The following is a 12,791-nucleotide window of genomic DNA, read 5'->3' as shown; positions in this document are numbered from 1 at the left end:
CTCCAACACCAGCCCTTTCAGCAGTGCGTACCCTTCATGTCACGGTCCTTACCACAGCTCAGTTCCTTCTCCCTCCCATCTACTGAGATCCTGACCTCTACCTTTGGGGCACTATTCAACTGTCCTCCCACAATCCTCTACACTCACTTGAGGCTTGCTTGCCTTCTTCAAGGGAGAAATAAATGATCTAATCCTTTTCTAGGCTTCCAAATTCTGAATACCAAAGCCACACAAGCACTGCTAGCTGTCAATAGTCAAGTCACGCAGTAAGGCATATCAATTTATCTATTGAAACTATACAACTTCTAGCACTTGCTCAGGTACAGAGCCAACAACTGTGTGGCACAGAGGCTTTGATGTAAGGGGTAACCACAGGTTGTTCTCAAAATTATTGTGCCTGCAAGACAGGGGAACTCAGGTCAGCCACCATCCTCTATGTGGTAAAGCCAAGAGATACCACAAGTTTTCAGGTACATAAGACAGAGAAACCTCACACAAAGCAAAAAAGGATACAAAAGCTCCAATGATGAAAACTGGACTGAATATGTGTTTCTGGAAAGTAAACAGTGCCAAACCCATATAAGAAAATATGAAGTTCTCAGCCAAGAAGTGCAACACCTCAAAGAGCTAGGAACAAAACAGTTACATGTTAAAGGCCAAGCAATAAGGATACTTTTCAGAGAAAATACATGGACTACTACAGCAATACACCATATAAAAGGTGAAAGACAGTCTTGCCTGCTTAGTGCGACTTCTTGATTCAACCGACAAGTTATTGTACGTATAATGTGCCTGGGTTATTCCACAGAAGAGGACAGCCACCACACCTGTGAACAGAATCACATGTAAAAATCAGCCTGTTCTTGTGTGAGCTCAACACATTTTTGCCTTCCCAAGTTCTATTAAATTTATACAGAATCCTTAACCTTGAGATTTTTATGAACCTTATTTTCAAGTGAGTTAGATTGCAGGTTGGGGAGGCGGTGTTTGAACTAAACCATTGCTCTTAAAAGCCTTTGGTACACAGTGAACTGCACCCTCAATGACATTGTACAGAATGTAAAAAAAAGCTTTAAATACCAACACCATGTTTCTCTTAGAAAATCTTACAGAACGAAGTGGAAAAATAGCTGCTGAGCTGGACAGGACTTCTGTTTCCATGTGCTTGAACCCAACAACTCACCAGTAAATCCGCAAGCTTCTGCAAGCAAGAAGGTGCTCCAGGACATCAAGAAGAAGAGAGCCGTTTCCAGCAGGGGGAAGCAGTGCAACTTGGTAAACTTCGTCACGTTAAGTCATTTGTTAAGGGGTCAAAAAATAAATTCGTTGGCTTCTCTGTACCCAGTATTTACGGGGAACACTTATGTGCTAACAACCAACACCCCGTGGAAAACAGAACGTTTTTACTGCTGAAAAATAAATTCTATCAGATCAAGACGAAACTTCAGAATTAAGGTCTCCCTTTGGAAACAGTCAGTTTGGGATATTTTTGCTGCATATCAATGGCATACCTGTGGCTCCCTCTCTTTGAGGTAGTATCTCATTCTATGCCACGTTTCCCTGCAAAGTGCCAGCAGGGAAGGGATATATACCTGGCGTGCCTTTAGATTGTTGTCTTGGGTTTTGTTTGTTTGGGTTATTTTTGTTGTTGTTTAGGATTTGGTATATCCCCCATAGGATCCCTTCTATCTTTAAATAAAGCATAAAATACATTCAGAAGCATGTAATTCACAGTAATTCTTGACTACAGCAACTCCAAGAAGAAGTAGATTTATCAGAATTTTTCTGCTCAGATTTGCTGACAAATCTTCTTCAGCAAGTGTGGCTTCCTCTGTGTTTTCAAGGCAAAAGAGAAATCCTGCCTACAACAGAATATATTTGCTCTCCTTGTATTGATGTGTTTTAAAGTAAAAGCCAATTCAATCAGAGCAGCTCAGTTTTTCAAGAGGAAGAACAAACAAGTCTATCTTCCAGAGGAGAGCAAAATTTGAGGAATGTCAGACACACACTAAATTAACAGTTCATACAGCTACTGAAGAAGTGGAACAGATTTCAGTAGTGTTAAATATAGCTTTTCACATACTACAGAAGTTATTCACATATTCATAGAAGCTTGGGTTGGTTTTTTTCCCTCATTACTACACTTTGGCAGCAGGTGAACACTGAACAGCTCACTGTGGCTGAGGTGCAGACAGCGATGTGCAACTCTAGTAGAAGACACAGAAAGAAATCATGGCTAGCAGATGTGGTAGAGAGATCCTTGGTCTTTCTGAAAGCTGACAACTGGCATGATGTTCTCTGAAATCCAAGTGTGAGAACAGCAAGACAAGGGCACTTGAAACAGCAAGGTGGTAGCACTCTCCCCTGCTCTTACGAAGGCAGTCAGTACCTCAATGGACACATCAAGACTGCACCGTCATCCACCATTGCTCTTCATGAGTAACACAGCCACATCCTGGGCTCTCTGCAGCACCACACAATCTAAAGCTAATGGCAGCACTGCTGCTTGACGAGTCATGGCTCATAACAGGATACGGATCTTAAAAGCAATGAGCAGTGCTGGTTTTCACAGGAAATTCTCAGGACCTGGGAGGCGTGGGGCTCACAACACCCTCAACTGCTTCCTGAAAGCAGCAGTCAAGTAGCCCAGAAGCCCCTGTGGGAACAGGCTTCTTCAGGCTTTATCACAGAATATCACGTAATTCACAACAAGCCACGAGCGATTAACACCAGAGGCAAGCAGCTGGCAGTGTTTCGGTGGAAGCCTGGTTAGGATGAAGCAATCCTGAAGCCAGCCACCTGCTCCCCACCCACACCTACTTCTTGTTGGCATTCTCTGCTAACTTGAAGGGGGACAATAGGTCTGAAACATACAGTGCAGCTACAACTTCAGCTGTGACCTTACTTCATCAGAAGGTTGCTCTCGAAACAAAAGCCCAAACCATCATTACAAAAATATTATTCTCCACGACAGTTGGCTTTACACCAAATATAAACCTCAACATTTTTAAACAACTGTTAATTCTCCGCACAGTCATTTCTCCACATAAACCATGTCTCCAAAACTTTTGAGGATGTACTGTTACACTCAGTTGAATTTGCTCCCCTTGCTCCTCCAAGACCTATTTTTTAGGATCATGCTTTTGAAGCAACAACATCCACCATAGCAACTGTAGAAGCCATTTTCCCACAGAGCACTCAGATAATCCCACCACAAGCTCATCCCAATGCCTCTCAAGAGGCATTCATGGATGCTTCAGAAACTGGATAGCACAATTAGAGAGGAAGAGGTTGAACTTTGTTCACCTGAAGTTAAGCAAGGGCCATTATCAGAACCAATTCCTCATTTTCAGTCTATTCTGGCAGCTTTGAGAATCAAATTCTTTATTCCCCTTGCTGTTATTATAAGCAACCATACCAAAACATTTCATTAAATCTGAAATGAAAACTTGTGCTCATTATTTTGCAGGAAGATGAAGATGAGAAAAGTAAGGAAAAAAAATTTATTATTTCATATAATCGACCAAATTGAAGTGTAAATTCAAATTAAATTATTGTTTCTGTTTTCTTAACTTTGTTTATTCCTTAGGCATGGCCTTCTGCTTCATTTCAACCAGGCAGATTCTGCAATTTGCAGAGAAAATACAAAGTGGTACAATAGTTAACTGCTATAAAAATAACCACAGAGAGTGAGGTCAAGACAGCTTGCTGAAAGTCAGAACAAGTCCTTGTATATTATCTGCATCATATTTGGAAACTAAGTATTCTCTGTTTTCAAAAGGCAATGCATGACTGCATGAAACCCCTCACTCAGAGAGAGGTGCTTCACAGCTAGTGGAATAACAGTCTATTAACTTCATTCATTACTTAAGATGCAGGCTATAAGCAGCTACAAAGTGTAAAATGCTAATTTACAGTTTGCTTCTACATTATTGCATGACATTAAGTATTTTTCCAGAAGAAAATAAAGTTGTATAATAGAGCAACCCAACCAAAACAACAGAAACACACACATAAACCACTAGAGGCTGCCTTCTGAACAGCCTCTCCCCTCCCAACCTCATACCACCTCCTGAGCACAAACATTAGAAACAGCAAGAACCAACTGCTGCCTCAGAGCCATGATTTTACAAAATGGATCTGAATGCATTTCAGCTGTAATTAGTACCCAACTGGCAAGCCAAACACCACAGCAACAGCATTTGAGCAGCTGGAGCTATGGATGGCCAGTAGCCTAAAAGCCAGATGAAGAATCATGTTGCTGGGTCACATTGATTGTGGATCAGTGCAGCTGGAAGACCAAACATTAAAGCATCAACAGCACATCTTCCCCCTTACTCCTGAAGCGTTTCTATTATGCAGAAATATCACACAGATCTGCACGGTGTGTATATAACAACATACAGTTGAGACATTATTGCTTATGAAGAAGAGTCACAGGTTCATAATTACTGTATGAAATAGCATGTTCTACCCCTTTAGGTCAATGTCCAGAAGTCTAGGCAGATCAAAGCAATTTGGGATATGCACAAACATGGTTATACTAGCCAGTCTGAAAGCAAAGAACTTTAATTTTTTTCGTGAAGAAGTGTCATGATTTCTGGAGCACATCAGGCTTAACATCTACTGCCTGAGCTTGAAACAAAACCCACAAAGACTGTTTGCTGAGCACCTCAGAGCTCTAATCAAATAGCAGCAGTAAGATTCCAGAGAACAGGACAGATCATGCAAGCATGTTATGATGTTAACTCTGGTAGAGATACCGTCTTATCCAAGACAGATAACATTAGAATACCAGCAGAAAGTTTAAGTGCAGGAACTGGAGAACCCTACGGAGTCAGAAATACCTGTGAACAATTTTGCTGAAGACAGAATCAAACAGCAGTTATCATAGGAGATGTCTTTCAAATCTAATAATAGAAACTATTCTTTTGATTTCATAAAAAGAAGCTGAAGATTAAGGCACGTCCATTTAGGGCCTCCCCTGCGCTTCTAGCATGTAGCAATATTGTGTTTACTGTACTACTTCTAGTGTAGCTACTGTTATATGGGAAAAAGTTGATTTCTGTGGGTACCTAAAATGCTTTTCTATAGATGAAGGTCACGTGAATACTGATATCTTCACACTCATTAAAACAAGCTAGCATCAATTTTGCTAGAGCTGGAAACAAGAGAACCTTGTTTATACCTGAATGTGTCATCTAGTCTGGAAGAGCTAAATGTGAAAAAGGATATCAGAGCTGTCACTACTCCTGTCACTGCTCCCATCATGAAAGAACCACTGAATATTCCCAGAAAAACACCGACAGACTTGAAAAACGCTGCTGCATCAAAAGCATGGGTATTTTCACCTGTTGGCTGGTATGCAACTATAGATCTGGAAAGAGAGTAACACAAAGAGAAGTTAGAAGTGCAATCAGAAAAGTTGTATGTCAAGTAAAGTTTTGGGTCAACAGCTGGCTGAACATGAGCCACCAGTGGCCAAGAAGGCCAGCAACATCCTGGCCTGTATCAGAAGTAGTGTGGCCAGCAGGATTAGGGAAGTTATCATACTGTTCTCAGCACCGGTGAGGCTGCACCTTGAATATTGTGTTCAGTTCTGGGCCCCGCAGTACAAGAGAGATATTGAGGTGATGGAGTGGGTCCAGAGAAGGGCAATGAAGCTAGTGAAGGGTCTGGAGCACAAGTCCTATGAGGAATAGCTGAGGGAACTGGGGTTGATTAATCTGGAGAAGAGGAAGCTCACAGGGGGATCTCACTGCTCTCTGCAACTACCTGAAAGGAGGTTGTAGTGAGGTGGGGGTTGGTCTCTTCTCCCAAGTAATGAGTGATAGGATGACAGGTAACAGTCTCAAGCTGCACCATGGGAGGTTTAGATTGGATATTAGGAAACATTTCTTCACAGAAAAGGTTGTTGAGCACTGGAACAGGCTGCCCAGGGAAGTGGTGGAGTCACCATCCCTGGGCGTATTTAAAAGATGTGTAAATGTGACACTTAGGGACATGACTTAGTGGTGGACTTGGCAGTATTAGGTTAATGGTTGGACTTTATCTTAAAGGTCTTTTCCAACCTAAACAATTCTATGATTCTATAATAGTAACACCTGAGCGGTAGAGGAAACAATTTTACACCAAACTCAAATTTGCCATTCTGGTGTATGTATGGATGGGGATCTTGGCAAGTGTTTGCAATGTTTATTAACTCAGTTCAAGACAACCCACGTAAATTTAAAATACCATTTCTCAGAAAAAAGTGGGTTTTTTTAAATAAATACAAAAAACAAGTAAGTAATTTCAGAGTAGAAATTCAGGTAGTTACTTACGAAGATAATACAATGGCAACAGCATCATTCAACACGCTCTCTCCAAACAGAAGTGCATAGAGATCAACATCAGCATGCAGCTCATTAAATATTGCTAGCACGGTAACTACAGAAAGAAAAGAGAAAAACCACATTGGCTGACTTCAGGAACAACTGCATGAGCTGACAGAGCTGACTCTAGTTTGCCTAAAGCAACAAACCCTAGAAATTTAAATACAAGATCAAAACTGGGAAACAGACTAGTCACGTTTATCTATAGGTAAGCAATTCCATCACCAGTTTTTTAGGACAGCTCCATTAGGAGGTGGCTCTGTTGTCCTCCCTCCCATCTGTACAGTGTATAAAGAAAGCGCCCATGATCAAGGGGTATGGGGCAGACAAAGCACTTCTGCCAAAGCCCTTATATTGTCATTTTTTCTAGAACATGTTCCATGTAAGATAATCTAAAAAACACTGTGCAGCTCTTGCTACTTTTAAAGGCTGTATGGGTTGTTGACACAGGTTTATCATTTCAGCCATTGTGAATTAGTGCTAATAATCCTAAGTGTTTCCCTAAGCACACTACAGGAGTGCGCATTTACACATTATTTGAAAAGGGCAACACTGCTAAATATTCATAAAAATTCTTTCAAGACATTGCAGACTGAGATGAAAGACCATGATCTGGAAGATGTTCCTGCACATGAGCTTCAGAAATCACCTGGTGATTATTTGCATAAGTTCTGTGTAACGACCAGATGTTCAGAGCTCAGCTCAGTTGCAGGAGCTACTTCCCATTTTCACACGAATCATCACTGAGCGCCTCAAATAAGGTGTTTTCAATGTCAAGCTTCATACTTCACCACTCCCTAACCCCAGCCTCTGACACACATGAGCTCTCCAGACTATCCTGTCAAACAGAGACATTTTGCTGAACTGTAAAGGTTGGACTAGATTATTTTGGCAAAAGCTCAAATTATTCTGCCACTAGAGCATTCTTCTGCTTGAACTTGTATTACGTTCATTTGAAGGAGGAAAAAAGTAACCACCCTATGCCTAAAGAGCCTTGAAGCCTTAAATATTGCTCTTAAATTATCCAATGTTCCAAGCAATGCAGCTAAAGGAGGAAGTCCTGCTATCCAGACAATGTAATAGTTTCATCTATTTGCAGTCTTAAACTTGATGCACACTAAACATAAAACCTACTGGGGCAAAAAAAAATTTGAACAGTAAAGTTACATTTTTCCCCAAACATATTATCATGTCATATCAGTCCAGCACCAAACCAAGAACAGCTTTCACAACGCTGAGAATTTGCATGCATTTCAGAGAAAAGGATCAGAGATACTAGCATAACATAACTGCAAATCATGTGCTGATAGTATTTTTGTGCTATGCAGCCAAAAATTGTAGCAATAGGATTATTTTGGAAGGTTATTAAAAAAAATGTTCAGCGAGCTACCTGGATCAGTGGCAGATATGATAGCTCCAAAGAGGAGGCAGTCTGTATAATAGAATTTACCAGAGAGCTGACCCACCAACTTCATTAGTTTCACAACCCCATACATGAGATTCCTGAAGATAAAGAGGATAAAATAGTTCAAGTCAAACAAGTTGGTGCATTTCAGACAGGTAAAAGAAAAGCACAAGCAACAGTCCTTCAGGCAGGCTTGATTATGCTACAGCTCTGTGGGATACTGCCACAGTTTAACACTAAGCTCTCAAAATCAATTTTCCTCTTTTATCTAGGAATGGAGTCAAGTGATACATAATCTAGACTTTATAATCTAGAAGTCATAATTTAAAAGCATGTTCACTCAACTAATACACAGAATCTACAGATTGTTTCAATTTTCCACCAAAGGGAACATTTCCCTACTCAAAATTCCCCCCAGTATTGCTTCTCCCAGTGCAGTACACAGGCCAAAGACTACACAGGCTAAAAACAGCCTTCAAAATATTTCTCTGGTGAAATTCTCAAGACAAACCAATGTCACCTATGCAATTCAGGATTTCTGTGTTTCAGAATATTCATACACCAGACAGTAATATTAGCAGCATAAGAGATTGTACGCAAGTAAACAAACGTGACTAGCTACTAAACTATATGTGTGTGTACAGATATACATAAAATGATATATACACACACATGTACACAGAGAGAGTATGTGCATGCATGTGGGCACTGAAAGGGACATCTCAAAAGTCTGGTAGCTAAAATTCTATTACAAGTAACGTCCACAATTCAAGTTAAAGTCAACTCCAGTAAGAGTCTAACAAGGTGGGGTTTTTTGTACTGGACCATTACATCAGAAACCCAACACTGCTCTTTAGTACTGTGGACTTGTCAAGTGATTCAAAATTGACAATATAGTTTCAAGAGATACTATCATTTAGAAGTGGGATAAGTCTCAGCAAAAGCTGCATTTGCATTTTGTCTGGAGGATACACAGATAAAATCCTCAAATTACAAAATTGATGCAATGTGGCAATCTCAACATATACTTTATCAACTTGAACTTTAGTATAGAATGGAACTAATATCATAAAGTTCACTTACCCAATAATAAAACAAGAGACTGCTGTTCCTAAAAAGGCATAAGCCAAGATGGACCCCAAATTCCTGAAAAAGTGTCTCTGCATAGGAAGAAGAGGTTTATAATTTTAAAATAAGTTTTATCACCTGTTGAAAGCACAAACATGCTATTACATTTGCATTAATACACAGAAACTCTCCTCCATTTCAGAAGAATGCTCCAGTTACTGCAATGTAAATTCTGTCCAACTTCAATAAACTGAATAATTCAAATCTGAACTATCTATTAAATCCTACATGTAGCTCACAGACAGGAAGTTTTCCACACAGGTGTTTTCATAAGAGATGTTAGAGTTGGTGGCAAAGCTGGAAACCAGTACCGGTCCATGGTACCTTCAGTTAAGAGTGGAATACGGACCCTTCTGCCATCCAGGATCTCCACATCACATCACATCCCCACTGGGACTCAGGTTTGGGTCCACTTCTCAGCATAATTTACTGCATTTTGAGTTATTGACAAGGACCAAAACAATTCATAGCAGGACATCTTTTACTTTAAATAAAACTCTTAATCACTGGCAAAGTTCAAAGGAAAACAAATCAGCAAGATTAAATAGTTTAATATGTTTATAGTAAAAATTACACTTATTTTGTCTTAAAACAATATGGCCTAACCACCTATGGAGGAAATTAAACTTTTCTTACTACTATAAGAAAAAAAAAAAAAAAAGCTTGAAGTGGAGACTGCACTCCTGAACAAATCATCAGTCTCACATAAAACAGGGATATTCTCCTCAGAAATGGTTACACTTACTTTCTTCAGGCTATAACCAGCATGAAAAATAATAGGAGGCAACAGAATGTTGAAAAAAACTTCTGGGTCAAATGTTACCTAAAAAATAAAATATGAAACTTCAATTAGAAGTAGATATACACAAATTGTTAAGTCTTTTTCCACTTTCATGTTCTGACAACTACTATTTTTGGTTGTTGAAATAGCTAAGTTGACCCTCCAAAATACTGGTCAGCTCTACACATATGCACCAGCAGCAAAAAGCTGCAGCTCTTCTTGGTAATCAGCATCTAGAAAAGACAGGCATTACATCCAACACTAATGATAACTTGCAGCAGTCCCAAACACGGTCCCCTAAGTAAAAAAAATATTCTAATAGAAATGTTGCTGAGGATCTCTTACTGTGGCCCATGATATTCATACATCTGCAGATGAAATGCTATGTTAGCTTTGGTTTCCTGCATGTCTAGACACTGCACAATTATTGTAGACCAATCAAGTCAGATACAAGACTGGTTTTCAAAATTAAGATCACATGTCCCTTCCATGTATTTCAGTAGAAGCTCCAGATATCCATGATAATTATGCATGATAATCCTTTTACAAGGGCATGTAGTGATAGGACAAGGGCAAACGGCTTTAAACTGGAAGAAGGTAGATTTAGATTAGATATTAGGAAAAAGTTAATTTCAGCTAACTTTTGACATCTATAGCAGAGAGGTACATAAAAACAGACACCTAAGCTCTCTTCATTGCAGAAAGAAGTATTTTTTGGTTACAAACCTTAAACTCTCAGTCCTATACTTCAAAGTCTAGCTTTAATACACACAAAAAGTAGTTAATTCCTGACACTGAAGAGAATAAGAAGCCAAATAGCAGATTTGAGTAACAGTTGACAGATGAACTTCACTTTCAGTACTAGGCTGTCTTTTTTGGTGGTTTATGGGGATGTAAGCAGTAACTATTTCCTGACAATAAAGAGATTTTAAAAAGTAGAGAAAAAACACTAAGAATCATTTTTCACTTAGAAATAATAATTTTCTTTATATTGTATTATACAAGGCAATGTCAGGCTTTTATTTTTGTTCAGCTGGTCTTCCTAAATCTTACAGATGTTAGAAACCCACGTTAAGTCTTCAAACGGCAATCAAGGGCTTTGGGAAAGCACTACATACATGCAACAGAGCACAGTTTCACCAGCAGCAATATAATACAGAAGGTGCTTTTGAATTAGGCATTGAAGTGCTGTTACTATAAGGAACACAGACTCTTGGTACTACCTAACATTCAAATGTGATTCAAATGTGGTGGAGGTGGGGAGAAGCAGTGGGACGCATAGATAAAGGGGAAACATTCAGCCAAGCACAAGAAATGGTCTGTCCTCACCTTCCGCAACATGTCATTTTGCTCTACGTTGTGGATCTTCCCAGGGCTTATTTCCCCTTTGAGTGTATACTCAAAGAACTTCCCGCTGACGTTGACCAGCAGCGTTGTAAACGGCCTGTCCTCCTGTGAGCAGCTGAACGGCTTATCGTGGCCGCTGGTAGAGGGAGTCCCATATCTCAAGATCACCCCAACGATGAGTCCTGGAAGAGAGTCAAGAAATCCATGAGGCTGATTTGCTGCTCCTGTACTCAACTTTCTAGTTTCAAATGGGGTCCACAGTATAATGCGTGAGCACCACAAGTGTATGTGTACCATAAACCTTTTGCAGTGAATTGTTACCATCAGCTTCCTTCAGAGGAAAAGACTCACTGCTCACATCAAAGCTACCAATTAAGTTATAAAATCTGGTATCTGTCTGAAATGACAAACAAAGAGACTTCATTTCTTGCTTTGTCTTCCTTACCCTCATTCAAATCCGTAACATGTAAACGCTGAATTACACAAGAGGCTAAACACTAGGACATGCTGCACTTGCCTAAAGACAGAATTGAGTAGATAAACCACTGCCAGCCAATAATGACTGCTGAAAACATATGACCACAACAGAGCTGAAACAGTGATGTTTGTCACAATAATTTCCAGCTGCAGCAAGGATGCAGCTTTTTTGCCTGTCAAATCTAAAAAGCAAACAATGCTTGTTGCACAATCTCCTGCATATTCTGCAAAGTTGGCAACTAAATTTTGGATGACATGCACAAAGAAGCCAGCTATATGTCTTTTTCAAGCATTTTCCACATTTCACAAACCAAAAATAAAGATAAAAAAGATTAATTACAAGGGACCTAAGATTCAAGAATATAAGAAGAATTATTCATCCAGCGTAGATAAAACCCAAACAGAAAACACTATCAATAAAGGATGCATCAAACACAATGTCAAAAAATAATTTGCAATGTAATTGAAGGGCCATGCCAGGAGGCTGGAGAAGCACAAGGTTTTAACTGAGTGCCATTCCTTTTAAAATGTACTAAGAAAAGAACAAGACTCTAGTTCTATGGAGAGAATGTATAAGAACAAAGTGGTTTTGGTCTGGTAAATAAACAATTCAATACCCACTTAAAGGCTCCCCTGTTGCCTTAGGTTGATCTGTGATTTAATCCTGGTTCCAGACAACTGCAAGATGAAGATGAATGTTTGATCCTTTTGTTGACAAGTCAGTAGTCAATGCTGGTTTTGCTCCTTGTGACCCTCACTTTGCAACCATAGACCTGTTTCCCCAGATGGAAAATGAAGCTGACAGGTAATAACCAGAGAATAAATGAGGTATAACAAAGAAAAAAAAAATCCTACCACGTACCACAAAAAACAAACCCAGACAGACTTTTCATGCCATAGCATAAAGAGTAACCAAAATATGTCTGGAAAAAAGCCAACCAAAAGCACACACCTCATTGTCTTCACGTTCACAGTGGAAAGATAGTTTTAACACATTAACTGCTAACAATTTAAAAACAGAGGTTTACACCAACTCGCTCCTAACAACCTCGAGGCCTTTTACAGCTATGCGTGATGGATGCAGCAGAAATGCAGCTCTGCACAAAGTGACAGGTTACAGCCAGTCACATCCAAGCCACCTGCACTACCAGTTATGACTACAGACATCTTCACCAACCCAGGCAGGCAAGAAGCCAAAGCTTCCTGCTGTTCTCACCCCCTCACCCCTGGGAAGAGCTAGGCTTACACACTACATCAGGAAGACTGACTGTGTTAGAAA

The 12,791-nt window shown here is 39.8% G+C and overlaps 1 protein-coding gene across 1 annotated transcript in view; it reads right to left on the bottom strand.

Annotated features, from left to right (window-relative positions):
• Positions 1 to 11,217, bottom strand: part of SLC9A7 (solute carrier family 9, subfamily A (NHE7, cation proton antiporter 7), member 7) — a gene marked incomplete at both ends in the record, with an annotated part of 31,222 nt that extends 20,005 nt beyond the window's left edge. The window contains 9 exons of the mRNA XM_010011571.1: positions 514 to 627; positions 739 to 827; positions 1,184 to 1,289; positions 5,236 to 5,377; positions 6,324 to 6,429; positions 7,765 to 7,877; positions 8,863 to 8,939; positions 9,653 to 9,730; positions 11,018 to 11,217. Coding sequence (XP_010009873.1) covers positions 514 to 627; positions 739 to 827; positions 1,184 to 1,289; positions 5,236 to 5,377; positions 6,324 to 6,429; positions 7,765 to 7,877; positions 8,863 to 8,939; positions 9,653 to 9,730; positions 11,018 to 11,217 — 1,025 coding nt within the window. The remainder of the gene's footprint in view (positions 1 to 513; positions 628 to 738; positions 828 to 1,183; positions 1,290 to 5,235; positions 5,378 to 6,323; positions 6,430 to 7,764; positions 7,878 to 8,862; positions 8,940 to 9,652; positions 9,731 to 11,017) is intronic.
• Positions 11,218 to 12,791: the final 1,574 nt, after the last annotated feature.

Source organism: Nestor notabilis, unplaced genomic scaffold, assembly GCF_000696875.1.
Source record: "Nestor notabilis isolate BGI_N333 unplaced genomic scaffold, ASM69687v1 scaffold8273, whole genome shotgun sequence".
Lineage (NCBI taxonomy): Eukaryota > Metazoa > Chordata > Aves > Psittaciformes > Psittacidae > Nestor > Nestor notabilis.
Note: the sequence above shows the minus strand (reverse complement) of the source record. Positions and strands in the feature narration are given on the sequence as shown.